The sequence below is a fragment of the Trachypithecus francoisi genome, unplaced genomic scaffold, assembly GCF_009764315.1.
Source record: "Trachypithecus francoisi isolate TF-2019V2 unplaced genomic scaffold, Tfra_2.0 Lachesis_group3, whole genome shotgun sequence".
Classification (NCBI taxonomy): Eukaryota; Metazoa; Chordata; class Mammalia; order Primates; family Cercopithecidae; genus Trachypithecus; species Trachypithecus francoisi.
The window spans coordinates 35,781,423-35,803,485 of record NW_022681468.1 but is presented as its reverse complement, the minus strand read 5'-3'; the positions used below and the strand labels follow the sequence as shown (position 1 = coordinate 35,803,485).

Sequence of the window (22,063 nt, the reverse complement as noted above, 5' to 3'; positions counted from 1 at the left end):
TGGTGTCTGCTGAGCAAAAGTTCTTAATTTTAATGAAATCCAATGTGTCAATTTTTTCTTTGATGTATAGTGCTTCAGAGGTTTTAAGAAATTTAAGAAATCTTTGTCTACCCTGATTGCCTTGCATTCTGAAAGGAAGGAGGCTAAATTCAGGGCAGTCTCATTCATTGAAGTTTCAACATACATCAGCACATGAGTGCCTTTTCCAGCTTTTGACATTAAGCCCCTGGGCTTTATTTTCCTATAATGGTATGAGCAATCTTCAAATGCCATGTGGCAGAGATTGTCTGGCTTGTTCAGAAGGCAGAGTTTCATTTAATGTGGTCTCTATAGAAGTAGGATTGGCACAGGCCCCAAAAAACAGACGTTTAACTGAGAGGTCCCCAAACCCAGAGAGGAACTAAGAGCAATCCCCTCTGATAGTAGGAACTTGCACTCATTGCCCATTTTCAGATGCGTCATTTACACAAGTGAAAACACCATCTTATAAGGTAAGTCTTTATAGGGATTCTTGGCTTGCCCCAGTTTTATTATTGAGTGGGAAAAAAAAAACACTCTCTTTATTATCCTTGTCAAAGCAAGACACTGTTATCTATCATAGAACTAACAGTTCCTGGTAGAAACTAAAGAGATTAGAAGGGAGAGAGGTGGTGAGTAAGCAGACAGCTAAAACAGGCAATGAAAAGGATGACAGAGAGCAGGGGAAACTTTTGCTTTTCCTGAATTCTCTAGACATTAGAGGATCTCAGTTCTGAAAACTGTTCAGAGGCACTGCAACAGCCCAAGATAGATATAACTGCAACACTGGCAGTAAGAAAGGAGGTTGGTTGTGAAAAAAACAGCAGAAATCATCTAAATGAAATAAATGAAACCTTGTCAGAACATGTAATGTACACTTGCAAGTGTGAAATGTTCTTTTATCCAGTCACTTACATTCAAGCCTCTCCTCCCCAGTGCCCACTCATCACCACTAAAATCCCTAAAGCAGAACTTTCCAACTCCAATGTCTACAGGGCCAGGCAAGTGATGTAAATGAGGGACACACCGGTATTAAGACAATAAGAAGTGGTGGGACCCTGAACGAACATCATAGAGGCTTTGGCTGACTCTTGCTGTATGAGAATAAAGGCCCAACGAGAGCAGATCTTTCATCTTTTTCAAGAGATGTAAGAAACTGCAATTTTACTTTATAATTTTTCAAATTCGAGCATATCAGGTAGACCAAAATATCTCTGTGGGTTGAATTTGGCCTACAGGCAGCTAGTTTACAACCTCTGATCTAAAGTGTTGCAGCAAAATAACTAGTATATGCAGATTTCCAGGGTTATAAAAGGTAAGAAGTTTGGACAGGTTCTGGGCCATGAGACAGTGAAAAAGGGTTTAACTTTCAGGGACAGAAAGTCTAAAGGACCCAGACTTCAGAATATGACAGGTCGGTATTGGAAAAATTTGAGAGGAATTCTGAAAAAGTTCTATTGTAAGGAGGCATAGATGAAAGAAAACTAGAATGTACAGGGACCCTATCTGATTTAGTAAGACAGGGAACTGGGTGTGGTGGCTCATGCCTATAATCCCAGCTACTTGGGAGGCTGAGGCCTGGGCAACACAGTGAGATCCTGTCTCTTAAAATAAAAACTAAAAAAAGAAAAAGAAAAACAGGGGAAAGGGGAAGGATGATATATATGTACACACACACACACATACACACACAAATATAACATACAAGTTATTTCACCTCTCTGTGCCTTGATTTTCTTATCATAAAATAATAGAAGCTACCTCATAGGGTTATCATAAGGATTAAATAAGGTAATTATTCATATGATGGTCAATACCCAGAGGGCAAGTAATGCTTAATAGATGTTAGTTATTAGTTATTATTATGAGACACCGAGAGGTGAAGTAACTTATTCAAGATCACATGCCTATTAAGGTGTACTACCTGGATTTGTACCCAGGAAGTATGGCTTCAGAGCCTATTCTTCCTATACTAAAGGCAGCTCTTCTGCCTCCCCTTACCTCACTGGGCTAGTTTCTTATTCTTAATCTGTACAATGAGGAAGTCAGATCATATTATAATTAAAGTCTTCTTCAGAGCTGACTTTTTTTTTTTTTTCTGCCAGCCAGCCCTCTAATCAGCTTATTTCAGGGCAGCAGTGGGACAAAAGTGACTCTGCTCCTATACCTTCAGGCTACCAACTGGAGAGGTATAGTGTAGGCTTGGGGTAAGCCAGGGAAATCATTCAAGCGTTGACTAATACATAGGTTAAGCCAGGAAGGAGAAGGTGTTCAGGGTGAGACCCTCATCACTGCTCTAAGGAGATTATCTGTTTCTAGGACAGCAGGCCCTGATTCACCCACATGCCCATGCAATTATAAGCTAGAAGTCATTTAAAATCCTGATAAGGAACCACAACAGGTTTAAAATCTAGGGTAATCAGAACACCAAGCAATCTTATCCTTTTGGAGTCAAGGGTCTCTATGAGAACTTGGCAAAAGCTTTCTACCATCCCTAGAGAAAATATGATGTGTGTTCACTCAGATACATAAGCCACACAATTTTACCTGCAGTTGTAAGAGATTCACAAATTCCTTAAAATCTCTCCCTACGCTTGAAGTATCCCTGAAAAAGTTCTATTGTGTTCCAGGCTTGTCCTCCCAACAGATATAGAGTTGCCCCAAAATCTAGGTTGGGGTTTCTAGGCAGCGGTGCTCAAGAGACAAATTATCTATTGCAACTCAGCATAACTAATCCTACATGGAAAAGAAAAAGGGCGCTCTCTTTCCCCAAACCAACTTGTACTGAAGGAATTCTAACAGAAAAGATCTGTAATTTCATCCCCAAACTCCAGTGGATGCAAAGTTAAGAAGAGTTCCAAAGATATTTCATGCCCCTTTTCTGCCTGACACCCATAAAACCTTGTAGAACCTTAGAAGAGTTGAAATAAATGCAATAACATCCTAGTCCCCATGGCACTATGCTCCTTCTTTTATTCCAAAAAGAAATTAGTCACGATTGCCAATGAGCCTTACTAGGCAACTTTTCTCCCACATGGACTCTGAAAACTGTAGGTTATCAAAGAAACTATAAAATCTTACCCATAACTGAAGAACTCTAAACAAGGTATCATTTCCCCCCATAATACTAGCAATAGTTCAAGTGTTGGTGAAGGTCTGGAGACACATGCAATCTCATACACAGTTGGTAGATTTGTAAGTCAGTGCAGCCTTTGGTGGTGGGGCTACAATTTGACAGTTTTTACCAAAAATTTAAAAACATGCATCCTTTGATGCAGCAAGTCTGTACAGATATTTTTGCAAAAGTAAGCCAAGATAGACATACAACCAGGTCAAATGTAACATTGTTTATAATGACCAAAAACTGGAAACAAGAAGTCCTCCTGGTTGTTGGGTACATCATATAAATTGAATGCCATATAGGCATTAAAAGAAGGGGCTAGATCTGTTAGTATTGGTATGAAAAAAGGCTCCAAAACATATTGTTAATTTAAAAAAGAAATCGAGAACAGTGAGTATTACTACATGCTTCCTTCTGTCTCATTTTTTTAAAGGATGCATATGCATAGTAGTATACATATTATATTAAGTTCTGGAAAGATAAACTGTTCACTGTAGTTACCTCTGGAGTGACTACAGACACTAGAAAGGAGTAGAACTGTACTGACAGACAAACATTTTAAAAACATACAAGTATCAGGGATAATCTGGAGATGATTTTGTTTTTATTTTTTTCTGCATAAAAACCCAAAACCAATAAATGTCGCTGTAAAAATAAAATAATCGTCATCACTTACAATTCTTTTAACAAGAAAGAAACTATATTTATTAGTGAGGAGACAAGTGGAAAGTGGAGGAGGGCCCATATAATGCACAGTAAGAAACTGGTGGAAGAGAATTGGGAGAATTAAAATATCCACACACTCCTCCTCTCTCAAGACACTGCAGACACCATGAATTACTCAAGCTTTCCACTGGAGATGAATAGCTCAGTGCCCTACTCCAGTTGCCAGCTATTCACTGCAATTTTAAGTAGGGGAGATAGTAGGTTGGGAGAAGGCTGGAGCAGTTCGTCCAAATCCTGCCTTTCGTAATATGGATGAGGTACAACAGTTGTTCCTAAAGAGCCTGAAGTAGTAGAGAACACTGCAGCTGAATGCAATTGTCTTCTTGGCAGACAGCAAGCCTCCTAAAGTACACAGTGCAAAAGCACATTAGGGGTCCTGCCACTACACACATTTCAATAGACTGTAAAAGCAAGAGCCAGGTGCCTATGCAACAGAGGGGGCAGGAGAAATCTCTGCTGCCCTCAGGAAGCTTAGGGAGCCCTGTTCAATGCCAGGGACAACCCTCCAGGCTACACGTATCTGCTACAATAGTTCCAACCATCTCTTACTGCCCCATGGAGAGAATCAGCTAGGAGTAAAAATCACCAAGGAAGATAATCTTCTGTACTTAACTATTCCTTTCATCTGAGGCCCATGAAATAAATTATAACATCACTTAGTTTCCATGATATTCTTTTGCAACACTGCTTTACGAAGTGGGAAATTACATCTATGCAGAATTTCCAGAGGAGCTAGCTAGCAATGCATGGAAGTTTTTAAATAAAGCATGGCTAGCTTTATGTACAGGTGCCATAAAAAGTAGTCCCTCCCCCATGGGACTTAAGGAACATAAAAGAGCCTGCTACTCACTCCCATTCCCACATCCTTTAATGATACCTGAGATTCCCCTATTAGTGATTCATGCCATCACTCAGGATTGTCTTAAGTATGCTCTTTTCATAGCGCCATGTGGAGAAACACATGAGGTTGTGAACACCACAGTGCAATGGCTCTTAACCTTTTGTTGTTGTCGCTATAAAGGTCATTAGTCCTTTTGATAAACAGAAAATGCACTTATTTGAAAATACAATATATACTTTTCATATAATTTTGGCAGTTCAGTATTTTTTAAGCCCTCTTAGGGATCCCCTCCAACCTAGGCTTAAGAACCTCTGGCTCAGCAGCAACAAGTTTGGCAAATCTCCACCTCCACCTCCTCCCCTCCACCCACCCCACACCAAGAGCTCCTATGCATCTGGGGAACACTGGGCCTGAAGAGAGAAGGCAATATTAAAGGGATGCTCTGACTACTTCAGATAATTGCCTAAAACTGACCCTGTCTACAGTCCAGATTACTGTTTATGATTCCTCCTCAGCAAGGAGTATGGATTTTTCACTGTCTATTCCTTGGAAACAGGCTCTCCTGGCTTGAGACACACTATGTATCTTAGGAAACGCCCAGCAGAGATAACTGCCAAAGAAGGCCTTACAACACTTACTGGCTGGTCACATTACCTGAGAAATGAGGCAGGGGAAAGTTTTAACACCTTATGAATAAAGGGGACTCACCTCTGAGGTTTTCGAATGTCCCAGAGTCCCACTCCTTCCTTTGAATTGGCTGTGGCCAACAACCTGGGCTCCACAGGGTTAAACATGACACTATGAAAGGCTGATGGATAGTTTGCCAGGCAGAAGGGCTCTGTGGAAAGAAAAACTACAGTCAGTTCATTCCAGGTACCTTTGGGCCACTGGCAGGCAGATAAGCAGAAATGTGAATGTAGGTCGGAGCACTCTTTAATAACCACTCCAATGGCCTGGTGCCCCAAAACAGCACATAATCCCACCAGTCACCCCTACTCACGAGGTCCCCATGAGTCCTATACATAGCAAGGTAAACACATTTAACGACATTTTAAGCTGTAACACCCAGAAATATATATAGTAGCTATCAGATCTTGAGACAAAACAGAAATGGTCACTAAAAATGGGAAAATAAACCATTTTACGGTAAGTAAAACTGAATTCCGCAGGAGCTGAAAAAATTCACAACCAATTACTGGTAGGATTCTTATGCTTTTAATCCAATTGTATTAGTTTTAGAAATTAAAAGTTTTTAAACTGCACACAGATTTGATGAAGATAAAACAAAACACGACAAAATTAAGACATGGTGAAATAATGGTGTGGTTTTTCTCTTCTGCTTCACAATGCTCCCTAACATCTAGCCAGTCTGTAACCAACTTCACCTAGAAACCCTGCATCATTTTACAAAAATTAGCAGGTTCCAAGTGAGGAAGAAACCACTTAGTTATCTAGCAGGATATACTCCTATGGGACCTGTTAGAGTAATACAAAGAAAGTACTTCTCAGTCTATGACCTCCATATGCAGTACTTCACAGGTCTTTGAGCAGGTAAAGCACTCAGTCATCTCCGCCATCAGGCAGTTCAGACTAAGGAGAATTTCACCTACCAAGCCCACAGTGACTTGACCACAGCTGCTACTTCCTGCTACCTTACCTACCTAACCCTAAAAACAAGCTTCTCTTATAGCCTGAACCTAAATAATGAGCACGGCCCAGAATGTAAAATGTTTAGAATATAAAAAAATTAAAAGACCCAGATCCTGCCAGACAAAGCAGGCAGGATAGTAAATTTAGGTACACAGCTGTGATCATTACAATCTGCACTAAAGGACAGGGTGAGTATGGCAGTGGCACTAAGGCTGGTACTAGAGGAAGGGGTCTTTTGAAGACAGGTAGAATTACAGAAATCTCTCTGTAGGAAATGAGGTGAGAAGATGCATTTCCTGAAGAACTTCAGAGAAAGTCAACAAAGCAACTTCTTCATTTTACACATCAGAGTCAAAGGGCACATTCAGAGGAGGCACTCACACAGACAATCCCCTTTAAATAGAGTTTACCTGCCATCATTTTAAGATCCTATACACAGGTAATTTGAGATTCTGTGGTTCAACAAAATAACAAGCCTGAAACTAGGATGCAGGAAAGCACGTAACACCCCCATTCTCTGTAAATAATCAAGCATAGTTACATGTCAGCACCACAACTTCTGCTCCTTGGGGCACTAAACAGCAAGGTACAAGGGTTTGTGGAGAGCCACAGGAGGGTAGAGAAGGACTGGCAAAGGTGCCTCACTCCTGAGTACTTAGGTGGAGGATAAGGCCTCCAAAGACCTCTTATGCCCCCATGTGAGTGTTTCACATTTCCTTTCCCTTGACATCACTTGCACATAGATACTGAGGTCATAAATTGGATCTTCAATGAATCTGACACCAAACTGTTCAACACAGTCCAACTTTGCACAGTGACCCTACCTCCATGGGGAGATTCCCGGATGTCCCAAATGAGAACCCGGCCATCATCTGAGGAACTGGCAAAAATGTTGTCATTCACTGGGCTCACAGACAAGCCATATACCGCATCTTCATGAGCAAACACGTCCAATGTCTCACTGCTGGGAGATAGAGAGCAAGACAGAGGCACACACATACACACAAGCATAGTGCAGAGTCCCAGCACTTCAGTACCGAGGGTGCCATCTTCTCCATTTCTAGGAGAAAGTCAACCCAGCTAAACCCAAAAAATATTATATTTCCTGAAAGGTAGGTAGTCAACTTTCAGGTTTAAGAAAAGGTACTATTAAGGAGTCTTTTTAGAGATTTTATAATTTTTGTGCTAAATAAGCATATTTAAAAGTGACTCAATAGCTGAGTTTAGTATTTTCATTTATTACAGAATTCTTCTGCTTGTGTACAGATTTGGAGGTCGTACTTGATTTTCCTTTTTTTTTTTGAGACGGAGTCTTGCTCTGTCACCCAGCGTGGAGTGCAGTGGCGCAATCTCAGCTTACTGCAAGCTCCGCCTCCCAGGTTCATGCCATTCTCTGCCTCAGCCTCCCAAGTAACAGGGACTATAGGCGCCCACCACCAGGCCCGGCTAATTTTTTTTTTTTTTTGTATTTTTAGTAGAGACGGGGTTTCACCATGTTAGCCAGGATTGTCTCAATCTCCTGATCTTGTGATCCGCCTGCCTCAGCCTCCCAAAGTGCTGGGATTACAGGCGTGAGCCATAGCGCCTGGCCTGTACTTGATTTTCAAAGAGCAAGGGAAAGCTTTAGAGCAGCCAAGTCTGATGCCAACAGGGTGGAAGAGGGGTCTCCTAGCAATCTGGCATGGTGATGAAGAGCATGGTTCTGACGCTAGATAGCCTAAGTTCAGGTTCTTGTACCACTTGACCTTCTGCTATCTAACATGTCTGTGCCTCTGTTTCCTCATCTAGAATGGAGATCACAATAGTATCTCCTTAGAAAATAAGTGTGAGGATTAAATAAATTAATATGTATGAAGCATTTACAATGGTGTCTGGCACATAGTAAGAACTCAATCAATATTAGCTATTACTGTTCTTAAATATTATGGTTCCTACTCTTCTAAACTCTTGTTTTAAATTTTCATCTAAAACGTATACTTTCATACCAACTTTCAAATCCCTTTTTCCTTTTTAAATCAAAACTTTATTTCAAACTATTGCAGGAATATTTTTTACAAAAGAACAGCTGGTTTCACACTGTTTTCTTCAAAAAACAAAAACCATTTTAGTCTAAAGAAATATTTGCCTCTTCATATATGAAAAACAAAGTCAATCACCTTCACATACCACCAATCTATTTACCTTTCAACATCATGGAGGATAACTTGCTCATCATTTCCTGCAAAAGAAAAAAGCAGACATTTGATCATTCCTGCAAGGTGGTCCCTGTCCAGATTACAATTTAGTATTATTAAGTTTTCAGGGAAAAAATATGAACAAAGCCAATGCTAATACAAATTAGAAGTGTTAGCTAGAAAAAAGATTTATAGAAATCATTTAAGAAGGATAGGACACTCTTACAGAGAATTTTTTAAAAATAATAGCAGCCAAGTATAACATAGTAACAGTTCCCAACATGTATTATCCAGTGGATAATGTAAAAAAAACAACTGTGGCTACAGCCTGGGCAACATAGCTAGACCCCATCGCTATGAAAATAAAAATAAAAAAATTAGCCAGGTAGTGGCACACCCTTGAAGTCCCAGCTACTAGGGAGGCTGAGGTGGGGGAAATCGCTTGAGGCCAGGAGTTCAAGGCTGCAGTGAGCTATGATTGCACTCCAGCCTGGGCAAGAGAGAGAGACTGTCTCAAAAAAAAAAAAAAGTTGGGGAAACAACACAAAACAAAACTGTGGCCATCAAGGAAAACACTAAATGATCATTGGCAAATTAATTCACTAGCTTTGTTTTTTTTTTCAGCAGAACACTCACTAATTATGAGACCCACAATAAAATCTTTAACATTTCTATGACCCAGCTTTGTAACCTACAGAATAGTGCTAATAACATCACAGAGTAATTGTGAGCATAAGAGTACAACTGTAAAAGCATTCAGAATAGGGCTGAGCACTTAATAAGCCCCCAATAAATGTTTGCTAATATTTCTATCCTCATGCTCTTTTAAAAAATTTTTTCTTCCTTTTGAGACAGGATCTTGCTCTGTTGCCCAGGCTGGAGTGCAGTGGTGCAATCATGGTTCACTGCAGTCTTGACCTCCTGTGCTCAAGCAATCTTCCCACCTCAGTCTCCCTAGTAGCTGGAAGTACAGGCATGTGTCACTATGCTTGGCTAATTAAAAAAAAAAAATTTTTTTTTTGTAGAGATCTAAAATGTTTGGGTCTAACTATGTTGCCCAGGCTGGTCTCAAACTCCTGGATTCAAGCAGTCCTCCTGCCTTGACCTTTCAAAGTGCTGGGATTATTACAAGTGTGAGCCACAATACCCAGCCACATCATCTTTCACGGCATTAAAACTTGATGACTGTGATTCCAAATGACGTGAAAGTTTTAATCTTGTATTTCTCCTTATTCTATCAAAGGATATAAATTATATTCATGATATGTGTAGTCCTGCCTTCAAATGGTTTGTATAGCAAAAAAATTAAAACCTGAATATAAAAAGACAAAACATAAAAAAAGTCCCACTCTATGCTAAAATGCACAACCAACAGTCACTTAAATAGAAAGCAAAAGTAGCAGTAAAGATATGGCCCAGGGCATCTTAAACAAAGGCCTGGCTGTAAATTCTATTGTGGGTGCAAACCAATGAAATCAGTAAACCCATACTAATGCCTTCTAGGTATCAGGCACAGTGCTAGGTCCTGGGTATATAAAAAGAATAAGATTCTACTCTGTCCTTGAGAATTCACAGTCCAATTGGACAAACAACTAATAGCAACAAGAGGGTTTGCTTTGTAGCAATCTGATCTAGCTATGGGGTCAATTATTTCCTTCATAAGCAGGGTGAAAGTACATGGAGAAGGAGACATTTGAAGAGAAACCCAAATAACTCAAAACTCCTACAAATGAAAGGCTTAGGGGAATTGGTGGGGACCGGACAATTAAGGTGGAAGAACACCATGAACAAAAGGCACAGGACAAAATAGTACTGTGCAGTGCATTCTTCAAATGACAAATAGTTTGGTGGGCTAGAGTGTATAACTTAAAGAAGGGAGGTCAGGCCAGACAGATGCGGGTTTAGACTTTATTCTTCAGGCACTGTAGGCTCAATGGTTCACATGGTCCAGTCTTTATTTTTAAAAGTAAACTTGTGTATGAAATGAATTCAAAGGAGGATGGACAGTGGTAACAGAAATCACAGAAAGTCATTGCAAAAATCCAGGCCAAACTAAAGGATGAATATGAGAGGCTTTCAAGATAGACCTGACAGGACTTGGTGACAGACTAGATGTGGAAATGTAAGAAAGGCAGGTTTGAAGATGACTCCAAGATCATAGGTAGAATGAACCATGTGAAACTGCTACTTTTTAAAGTTGAAAATGGTTAATTGTCAGCAATTTCTTAAACTTAATAGCTTATATAATTGGGTGAATGGTAATAACTGAGAAAGAAAATCCAGCAGACAAGAAGAAATTTTCCCTCAAGGGAGGACTAATGATCTTGGTTTTACATCTATTGTATTTAAGTTGCTTTTGGAACACAGGTAGATATCCAGTGGGAAAATCTGCAGCTTAGAAAAGAGGTCAGAACTAGAAATGTGGGGGTGAGAAGGAGTATGGCTGATGGAAGCCATCACCAAGAGGTTGGTGTGAGCACCAGCCATTTCAATTGTACCTAACACAACACTTTTCAAACAGAAGCCATCTGTGGGTTATGACATCCATTTGAGTTATGGCCAGCATAATCTCTAAAAATGAAATAGAATAGAATAAAAAACAAAATCAGAGTATGCCACATATAGAAAAAGTTAAGTATTGTTTCAAATATGTGTGTATGTGTGTGTCTGTGTGTGTTTCTGTGTACCAGATGGCAATGTGAAAAGTTTTCTGCCAGAGAGAAATAAAGAAAAAGACAGGTGAAGAAAAGAAAAAAAAAAGAGAGAGAGAGAAAAGAAACACACTATCCTAATATATAATACTGCTGTAATGCAGAAAAGACAAGCTATGAGAAATCAGTAATTCCACAGCTCAATGAAATACAGGAAGAAAAATAAGGAGTTATTTTCACAGTCTTTTCTCTAAAATCCCAACCACAGTGACGTTCCCAAGGTAGAATCTTCCTTTTTACCTCCAGAGAACACTTTAGTGTTTCCACTGTTGAAAGCCAGGCAAAAAATGTTGGAATGGTGCTCTCCTTTCAGCTGTATGGGCTTGACCCTGGAGTGGATGGCTTGTTCCATGTGCCATAGCAGAACCCGGCGGTCATCTCCTCCTTAAGAAGGAAGTAAGAGTCTGTGGTTATAACAGCTGACATCGCAAGGCTGACAGATGGTTTTGCCAGCCTCAAATCCCATCCTTTCTAAAACTGCACCTCCCCAACTCCATAAGATTCACATGGAGCACAAAAACCCAGAACTCTCCCTACTTTACCATCAATAGGCACATGTTCTCTAGGCCATTCATCCTCTCCCAGGAATTGCATCTTAAGCAGACACAGAAAATGAAAGGGATAAGCACTGATAATGAGATTCCTAAAGCCACCCTACTCCTGTCTTTCCAGAGTTGTTTAAATATTTCTTCATTTGCTACCCAGAATCCCTTCATAGAAGTCCTTTTTATTTGTTTAATAAAACCTGAGATGACTTCCATAATATTTCTAGCATAATGGTTTTCAAAGCAATCTCCTTAATGTGATCTCATTGACTGTGGAACACCATACAAATGGTAACTAAGAAATCACCTGACTCTTACAGTAATAGGATCTAGACAGAATACGGCTCAGCACAGCTCTTAACTCTGTGTAACTCTGGGTCTGGGTTGGTGGTGGTGGTTGTTTTTTTCTCACTTTTACTTTTTACTTTTACTTTTCTTGCACTGACTTTTTATAAGAAGGCTATACTATTTTCCTAATAAAAATTTAATTTACAGCAGCAGCAAACCATAGCAAGCTCTATACCTCCGCCTCCCCTCCTCCATTCAATGAAAAATGCAGCCACAAATGATAGCACATCCATACAAGGGCATACTATGAAGCCATTAAGTTGTTAGATCTATATAAGAGCTAATGCAGAAAGATATCCAAAGATACTCGTTAAGGGGGAAAATGAGGTGTAAAACAGTAATGTACATCAATATCCATTTGCATAAAACAAAATTTTTAAAAGCTCCATGACAGCAGGAACCTTGTCAGTTTTGTTCACTGGGAAATACCTGGCATATAAGTGAGTGCTCCAAAGAATGAACATTGAGAGTATGCTTATACTCTTATATCTATGCTTGTATTTGCATAGCCCTATCTAGATGGTTATAAAAGTTGTTTACAGTGCCAACTATAACTGGTAGGCTGGTGTTGGGAGACTTTCTATGGTGGTAAAATATATATACATGTAACTTACCATTTTACCCATTTTCAAGTGTACAATTCAATGCCTTTAAGTACATCTGTGCTGTTGTACAGCCATTGCCATTATTCACCTTCAGAACTTTTTCATCACCCCAAACTGAAACTCTATACCCAATAAACAATAACTCCTCCCAGCGCATAGTAGTCACTGTTCTTTTCTTTTTTTGGGGGGGTATGGAGTCTCGCACTGTTGCCCAGGCTGGAGTATGGCGTGCAGTGGCACGATCTCGGCTCACTGCAACCTCCACCTCCCGGGTTCAAGTGATTCTCCTGCCTCAGTCTCCCGAGTAGCTGGGATTACAAGTGCCCGCCACCATGCCCAGCTAATTTTTTGTATTTTTAATAGAGAAGGGGTTTCACTACGTTGACCGACCAGGCTGTTCTCAAACTCCTGACCTTGTGATCCACCCACCTCGTTCCTCCCAAAGTGCTGGGATGAGAGGCGTGAATCACTGCACCCGGGCAAGTAGTCACTATTCTACTTTCTGCCTCTAAGGATTTGTCTACTCTAGGAACCTCATATAAGTTGAATCACACAATATTTCTCCTCCTAGGTCTGGCTCACTCCCTTAGCATAATGTCTTCAAAGTGCATCCAGGTTGTGGCATGTATCAGAATTTCCTTGCTTTCTAAGGCTGAATAGTATTCCATCGTATATATATTTGTATGCATATTTTGTTTCTCCACTAATCCATCGATGAACATTTGGGTTATTTCCATCTTTTGGCTATTGTGAATAATGTTGCTATGAACACGAGTGTACAAATAACTTTTTGAATCCCTCCTTTTAATTTGGGTATATACTATTGGAAAACTTTTATGTTTTAACTTTTACTTTATACCTTCCCATACTGCTTCACTTTTTGCCACAGCAGATTTCTTTTTGTAATAAAAAAATAGAAGAAGATACAGAAGCCAAATCATACTTATTCTACTTATTCTCCTGCTCCTAGAAAGAAATTGTCTTTGCTACTTGAATTCCTTTGTTTCTTTTTTTTTTTTTTTTTTTTGAGACGGAGTCTCGCTCTGTCGCCCAGGCTGGAGTGCAGTGGCCGGATCTCAGCTCACTGCAAGCTCCGCCTCTCGGGTTCACGCCATTCTCCTGCCTCAGCCTCCCGAGTAGCTGGAACTACAGGCGCCCGCCACCTCGCCCGGCTAGTTTTTTGTATTTTTTTTTTAGTAGAGACGGGGTTTCACCGTGTTAGCCAGGATGGTCTCGATCTCCTGACCTCGTAATCCACTCGTCTCGGCCTCCCAAAGTGCTGGGATTACAGGCTTGAGCCACCACACCCGGCCAGATTCCTTTGTTTCTTGAGTTTCTTCTTCCTTCCATTGTCAGTCCAAATCAAGTTGTACACCAGACCAATGCCCTAAGTGTGGCCCACAGTGTTCTCTTTATGATAGGCCTATTTCAACTATGAGTTCTCTGGCCTAGGACAGTATCAAAATTATGTATTTCTTACAAATTTACCACTCTGTAAAACATCAAGCTAAGGTCATGAAAATCATGGTTTGGGTTTCTGTCACTTTATTTTCATGAAAAATGACACAAATGGTTTTCCACACTACAAACAGACTTAGGTATAGGCACTTCAGTTCTCTATAGTCTCCACTCCTATGGTTTTCTCCCAACACTGAGGCTGTGAGTCAGGGACTTATCACTGCTTCTGCTACTATATTTTTTTAAATTAAATGAATATTTCTCTATATTCATGCCTCTAGCAAAAGCAAAAAGTTAAAAGAGAGGCGCACATGTTTCTTCTACTTGCTCATGTTTCTGACCTAATCTCCCTTAGCCTCAGTTTCACCAAACATAAAATGGTCATCATAATAGTTCTACCCCCATTGGTTTTATAGATGATAAAGCCAAGTACAAAAGAGTAACTTGCCAACATCACATAATAAACTCATCGAGCTAAGATTCAAACACAAGCAGTAAAGACTCTGTAGCCCCAACTCTTAACCACTATTCTATACTGCCTTATTGAACAAAAAATGAACCATAACTGACAAAGCAAATTCATTCTGATGGACAGCTGAAGGGATTGTCCGCCTTAGTAGCATAACTCAAATGTTAAGTAAGAATAAAGGAACCCCAGGAGTAAAAACAGAAGCTGACTTAACTCCAGCAAACTGGCCCGTGGAGTAAACTGAAGGACCAGGACAGGACTGCCTGAGTTTGTAAGAATTCTTGCAGTGCACGATACTGGTAATGGCTTAATATCTAGAAGATGCAAAGAATTTCTACAAATAATTCTTAAAACTCCAATAGGAAAAGAGGCAAAGAATATAACCATTCAGAAAAGGAAACCCAAATACCAAACATATTTTATAGAAGATCTCAAATTCTATATGTTATCAGGGAAATGTACATTATAATTTAGACAGATTCTCACAAAGTGGCACAAGGGAATGTACAAGAAAGTTCACTGAAGCACTGGTCATAATATCAAGAAAACCTATATACAACATAAATCCCTAACAATTCAGGAATGGATAACTTCCACTGGAATATAAAATAGGTGGAGTCTAAACACAATGGAATATTATACAGCAGTTCAAATGAACAAGAAACATGTATACAAACATGAATATTAAAAACCTAATGGTAATAAAAGCAAGTTTCAAAAGGATATGAAAGGGATAATATTTAAGCATGTATTTTTAAATATCAAAAACAATACTTCATATTGTTTATGGATAAACACACATAGTAAAAGAGGCTTTTAAGTGTATCTGTAGTGTTTCTTTAAAAAAATACAGAAGTGATTTTAGCAAGATTGGGAGATATAAGGTTAATATACAAAAGTTCATCACTTTCCTATATACCAGCAATGAATAAGTGGAATTTGAAATATAAAATATTTAGGTATAAATTTAACAAAGTTTTACAATATATAAGAAAAATTTTAAAAATCTGATGAACAAAATCAAAGAACTAAATAAATGGACAGCTATTCCTTTTTTTTTTTTAAAGATGGAGTTTTGCTTTTTTTTTTTTTGCCCAGGCTAGAATGCAATGGTGCAATCTCAGCTCACTGCAACTTCTGCCTTCCGGGTTCAAGCAATTCTCCTGCCTCAGCCTCCTGAGTAGCCGGGATTACAGGCACATGCCACCACGCCCGGCTAATTTTGTATTTTTTTTTTTTGAGGCGGAGTCTCGCTCTGTCGCCGGGACTGGAGTGCAGTGGCCGGATCTCAGCTCACTGCAAGCTCCGCTTCCCGGGTTCACACCATTCTCCTGCCTCAGCCTCCCGAGTAGCTGGGACTACAGGCGCCCGCCACCTCGCCCGGCTAGTTTTTTTGTATTTTTTAGTAGAGACGGGGTTTCACCATGTTGGCCAGGCTGGTCTCGAACTCGTGACCTTAGATGATCTGCCCACCTAGGCCTCCCACAGTGCTGGGATTACAAGCTTGGGCCACTGTGCCCGGCCAAGACTCAGTATTTTTAAGATATCAGTTCTTCCCAACTTCATCTATGGATTCAATGCAATCCCACTCAAATTCTCAGCAAATCATTTTATGCATATCAACAAAATGATTCTAACATTTATAGGGGAGGCAAAAGGCCCATAATAGTCAACACAATTTTGAAAACCAAAGTTGGAGGACTGACATTACCTGACTTCAGGTTACTGCAAAGATACAGTAATCAAGACAGTATAATACTGTCAAACAAATACACAAATAGATCAGTGGAACAAAACAGAGAAGCCAAAAATAGACCCACATGAGTATAATCAACTGATCTTTGACCACAGAGCAAAGACAAAACAATGGAGCAAAAAGGGTCTTTTCAACAAATGGTGCTGAAACATCTCAATATCCACATGCATAAAAATGAATTTAGACAGACTTTACACCCTTCATAAAAATTAACTCAAGATTGATCATAAATCTAAATGTACAACACAAAACTATAAAAGTCCTAGAAGATAGTAGGAGAAAACCTAGATGACACCAAACGAGGGTCACAATGTGGAACAGGCAATCTCATTCATTGCTGGTGGGATTGCAAAATGGTACAGCCACCTTTGAAGATAGTTTGGCAGTTTCATACAAAACTAAATGTACCCTTATCATGCAATCCAGCAATCATGTTCCTTGGTATTTAACCAAAGGAGTTGAAACTTAATATCTACACAAAGACCTGTACATGGATTTATTTTACAACAGTTTTATTCACAATTGCCAAAACTTGTAAGCAACCAAGATGTCCTTCAGTAGGTAAATGGATAAATCAACTGTGGTGCAATCAGACAACAGAAACTTAGTCATAAAAAGAAATGAAATATCAGGTAGTGAAAAGACATGGAGAAACCTTAAGTACACATTACAAAATGAAAAAAGCCAAACTGAAAAGGCTACAGACTGTATGACTTCAACTCTATGATATTCTGGAAAAGACAAAATCATGGAGACAACAGAAAGATCAGTAATTGCCAGGGCTTGGAGGCAGGGGTTGAATATATGGAGCAGAGAAGATTTTTAGGGCAGTAAAAATCCTCTGTATGATATTGTAATGATGGATGCATGTCATTACATTTGTCCAAACCCATAGAATATACAACACCCAAAGTGAATCCTAAGTTTCATTTTTTGAACATTGGGACTCTGGGTGTTTACGATGTATCAGCATATGTTTATCAATTTTAACAAATTTACCACTCTGGTGGAAGATGTTGACAATGGAGGAGGCTATGCAGGTGTGGGAGTAAGGGGTACATGGAAAACCTCCGTACCTTTCTCTTAATTTTACTGTGAACCTGAAACTTCTCTAAAATAAATAGTCTTAAAAACAAAACATCATAAGTAAATCCTTCTACCAGTAATAATAATAGATTGGAAGTAAATTTAACAAATTATCAACATTTTGTCAAATCCGATTGGTATCTCTCTACTTTGTTTAAATATTTCATGTTATTAAGGAAGTATTGTTACATCTCTTAGGTATTATTAATGCTACTATGGTTATGTTAAAAAAGAAAAAAATCCTCATCAATTAGAGATGCATACTGAGGTGGGTGAAATGGAGTATGTCTGGAACTTCCTTTAAAACATTCCAGAAAAAAAAAGTAGAGGGATAGATTATTAATAAAATATGGACAACTGCTGTAGATACCTACACTATACTATTCTACTTTCGTGTATGCTTGAACAAATTTTTTTTTTTTTTCTCACTCTGTCGCCCAGGCTGGAGTGCAGTGGCATGATCTCAGCTCACTGCAGCCTCCCCCTCACAGGTTCAACTGATTATCCTGCCTCGGCTCCTGAGTAGCTGGGACTACAGGTGAGCACCACGACACCCAGCTAATTTTTGTATTTTTTTCAAGAGACAGGGATTCACCATGTTGCCCAGGCTGGTCTCCAACTCCTGACTTCAAGTGATCTGCCTGCCTTGGCCTCCCAAAGTGCTGGGATTACAGGCGTGAGCCCAGCTGGACGTTTCCATAATAAAGAGTTTTGGATTATGTTTAATGTTCATGATAGAAAAAGAAAAAAGAAAACAAGACTCTGCAGGATGGGCTGGGATACTCATGGCTCACTAAGACCTACAGCACAGTCTCTCCTAAATTGAAGCAGCTTAAGTAAAAACAGAATATTGTGTGTCTGTAGTCCCAGTTATGGGGAGCATGAGGCAGGAGAATCGCTTGAACCCTGGAGGCAGAGGTTGCAGTGAGCAGAGATCGTGCCACGGCACTCCAGCCTGGGTGAAAGAGCAAGACTTGATCTCAAAACAAACAACAACAACAAAAACAAAAACAGAATATCTGCTAGGCCCAGTGTCTCATGCCAGCACTTTGGGAAGTCGAGGTAGGAGGACCTGTAATCCCAGCAGATCTTTGGGAGGTCATGCCAGCACTTTGGGAGGTCGAGGTGAGAGGATCACCTGAGCTCAGGAGTTGGAGATCAGCCTGGGCAACATAGTGAGACCTTGTCTCTACTAAAAGAAAAAAAAAAGAAACCAGAATATCTATATGTTTGCGTCCAACTCATAACCATTCTCAGCCTAAGGTCTCCCCCCATCACCCAGACAGCAATAATCTTTGTGTTCATTCTAGGCATTTATAGGATGATTTCATTTTGCCAAGTACTCAGTAATTTAAAATTCATGGCTATTTGTTAAATGTCTTGGGATCACTTTAAATGATGTGTCCTTAGTAACTAACACGATGATGACAAAGTCCATGGGAGATTGCAATCACTGAGGCAAAAATTATCGCTGTGATGGGGCCTGCTTCTTGACTTTGCCCTCAAGGTTAGCATCAGAAGATGTAAGCTAAACACACCCCCTTACCCCACTCAACTTCTCATTCCTTTAGGCAAGGTATTAAGATCCCTATGCAAAGACGGCACTTTTCAAGTATGCGCTGGCAGAAAAACAACCAGTACAAATTGAGGCATAATGTGAAACCATCAGGCTGCTTTTCAGCCAGCAGAGGGAGCTAAACAAACAGCTGTGCCCAAGCCTCTGACTCAACAAAGCAGAGGAGGGCTGGTGAAGCAAGGGAAAGTCAGTTCAGACGCAAAAGAAGCTCTACAGTTGTCTCCCTTAATCACCCAATCAGTTCAGAAAGGCAGAGATTTATTGTTTAGTTCCACAGACAGAGACTGACCTGCAAATAATCCAAGTGAAGAATATTTAGGATCATTTCAGACCATTTAAGCCAGCCCCATGGGCCTGGCAGTTGGATGAGAATGGGGTCAGCCTCAAGAGAGGAAGCCCAGCCCCAACCTCTCTGGGGCACCGGAGGTGGAGCACAGAGACTTCTTGGGAAGGCTAGACCTTCCCTTTCTTCTCAGTGCCAGTGCCAGGCAAAGACAAGCAGAGGCCAGGCCTTCTAAGCCTGGTTTTCTCATAAACAATTGCTTACCTTCGACTCATCTGAGAACCCCAAGAAAATACAACTACATACTCTGATTTTGGTTTTTTGGGTTGGTTTCATTCTGCACTAAAATCACCAATTCATCAAAAAATGTACCATAATCACATTGTGGCAGCAGCTTTGTAGTTATAGAAAACCTTTATTCTTAATGAGTACCCTTTCCCAAAGGGTCCCAAGCTATAAGCAGAAACTAAGCAAGCCCTTACAACACACTATAACAAAAGTATTTAACATTCTTCTTATTTTATTGCTCAGAAAAGCTGAGGTAAGGACTTGCTTTGGGTTTCCTCAAAAGCCCGCCAAGCATAGGACTGAGAAAGCAGTCTGAAATTCTGGATCGAATGCTCCTGGAACTGACAATTGTTCAAAGAGCAAAAGAATAATAATTTAAATGTCCATCAATAGAAGTCTGGTTAAAATTATTGTTTAATAAAATAAGCCAGACACAAAAGGACAAATATTGTATGATTCCACTTATATAAGGAATACTCAAATCAGAGACAAAGTAGAACAGCAGTGGCCGGGGCTGGGGGAAAAGAGGAATGGGGAGTTAATAGTTTAATGGGTAGTTTCTGTTGTGCAAAATGAAAAATTCTAAAGATGGATGTGGTGATGGTTGCACAACATGAATGTAATTAATACCACCGAACAGTAAGTACACTTAAGAATGGTTAAAATGGTAAATTTTATGTTGTATATATTTCACAATAAAAAAACGCAAGAAAGTTTACTATTTATATATGTACAATGCAGCCTAAATAAATAAATAAAAGCATGCGGCAGCTCTGTTTATACTCACATGGAACAATTTCTAAAATATAAAGTATTAGTGACTGTATTAATTGTTCAAAACATTCTTTTAACAAGTAACACAATGGGATTAGATACAGAGCTTGGGGTTTCATCTTTGAGAGGCAGCAAAGATGGTGCTATAGAAGGATACAGGAAGTGCAAGCTCTGGAATAAAAGTACCTGATTCAAATCTTGGTTTCACCATTTATGTGTCCTGGTTATTCTACTCCTCTACCCTAATTCTTTTATTGTAAAATGGAGAAAATGCCAAATATTTCCCAGGCTTGTTGTGTATTGTGAGATAATGTCTGTAAAAGCATTTAATACATTAGGTGCACACAGCTCTCAAAATGTCGTTGTGTCCCTAAAGTATCACCCATGAATTTGTCCTAATTTTTCAAACCTTGTTTTAGGTAGCATTAAGAATATGAATAGTATGATACAATTACACAAAAACATACACAAATTTATACATACAAAGACATGCAAAATGGTTACCAGAGGTCATCTCTTGCAGATAGCAATTTTACTTAATACCCTTTTATATTGCTGAAGTTTTTTCTTTTTTTTTTTTTAACTGTAAAGACCAAAGGAAAATCATTCAGCCTGGCTTTCTTCTCAGCCCATTTATTCCTCTTCAGTGAGTGTACTGTGTAAGACCAAACCTCCTTTTGTGTTAACTATACCTCTCCTAAGCTCCAAGAAGCTGCAGCGCATTACAGAGGCACAGTCTGTGTGACACACAGCCCAGCTACGTCAGTGGATGGAAAATAAGTCTGTTTTGTTATTTTTCCAAAGTTGAAAATAATTGACATTTGTATAGAAATTCAATCACATACATATCCATTTTATCCTTGCTTGTGAGGTAAGGATTATGTGGGCCCTTTTTCTAGACACATATCAGAGATTATAAAATGACTTGCTAATAATCCAAAGAGCTGGGCCTAGAGCCTAAAACTAAGTTGTATCCATTCCACCAACATGCAGAGGACAGAACAGCACCTAGCATTCCAAATAAGGAACGTTCTGGAGCTTTACACAAGGAAGAAAAGCACTTTCCAGTCTTTTTTTTTTTTTTTTTTCATTTTAATGATTTTACCTGTTTTTAAGTATAGAGTTTTGTGGCATTAACTACATTCACATTTTCACATTGTTGTGCAACCATCACCACACTTTATTTCCAGAACTACCCCTTCCCGCTGACAACTGCCATTCTCCCTCTAGACACCATTCACTTAGCACAATGTCTTCAAGGTTTATCCACATTGTAGTGTGTGTCAATTTCATTCCTTTGTAAGGCTGAATAATAATATTTCATTGCATGTATAGACTACACTTTGTTTATCTATTCATCCACTGATAGACCCTTGGGTTGCTTCTACCTTTCAGTTATTGTGAATAATGCCACTCTGAACATTAGTGTACAAATATCTGTTTGAGCCCCTACTTTAAATTCTTTTGGGTATATAACCAGAAGTGAAATTGCTGGATCCATATGGTAATTCTGTTTTTAACTTTTTGAGGAATTGCCATACTGTTTTCCACAGTAACAGTAATATAATGGTTGTCCCATTTTATATTCTCATCAACAATGTACAACAGTTCCAATTTCTCCATATCCTTGCCAA

General features: G+C 39.4%; 1 protein-coding gene across 6 annotated transcripts in view; it reads right to left on the bottom strand.

The window, feature by feature from the left end:
• Positions 1-22,063, bottom strand: part of DCAF5 (DDB1 and CUL4 associated factor 5) — a 117,889-nt gene that overhangs the window by 70,673 nt on the left and 25,153 nt on the right. For 4 of the 6 annotated variants that reach the window (XM_033187620.1, XM_033187626.1, XM_033187623.1 and 1 more), the window contains exons 2-5: positions 11,482-11,625; positions 8,538-8,574; positions 7,181-7,320; positions 5,415-5,544 (exon numbers count right to left, since the gene is read on the bottom strand). In XM_033187620.1, coding sequence (XP_033043511.1) covers positions 5,415-5,544; positions 7,181-7,320; positions 8,538-8,574; positions 11,482-11,625 — 451 coding nt within the window. The remainder of the gene's footprint in view (positions 1-5,414; positions 5,545-7,180; positions 7,321-8,537; positions 8,575-11,481; positions 11,626-22,063) is intronic. The other 2 variants (XM_033187622.1, XM_033187625.1) reach the window with 1 other exon arrangement.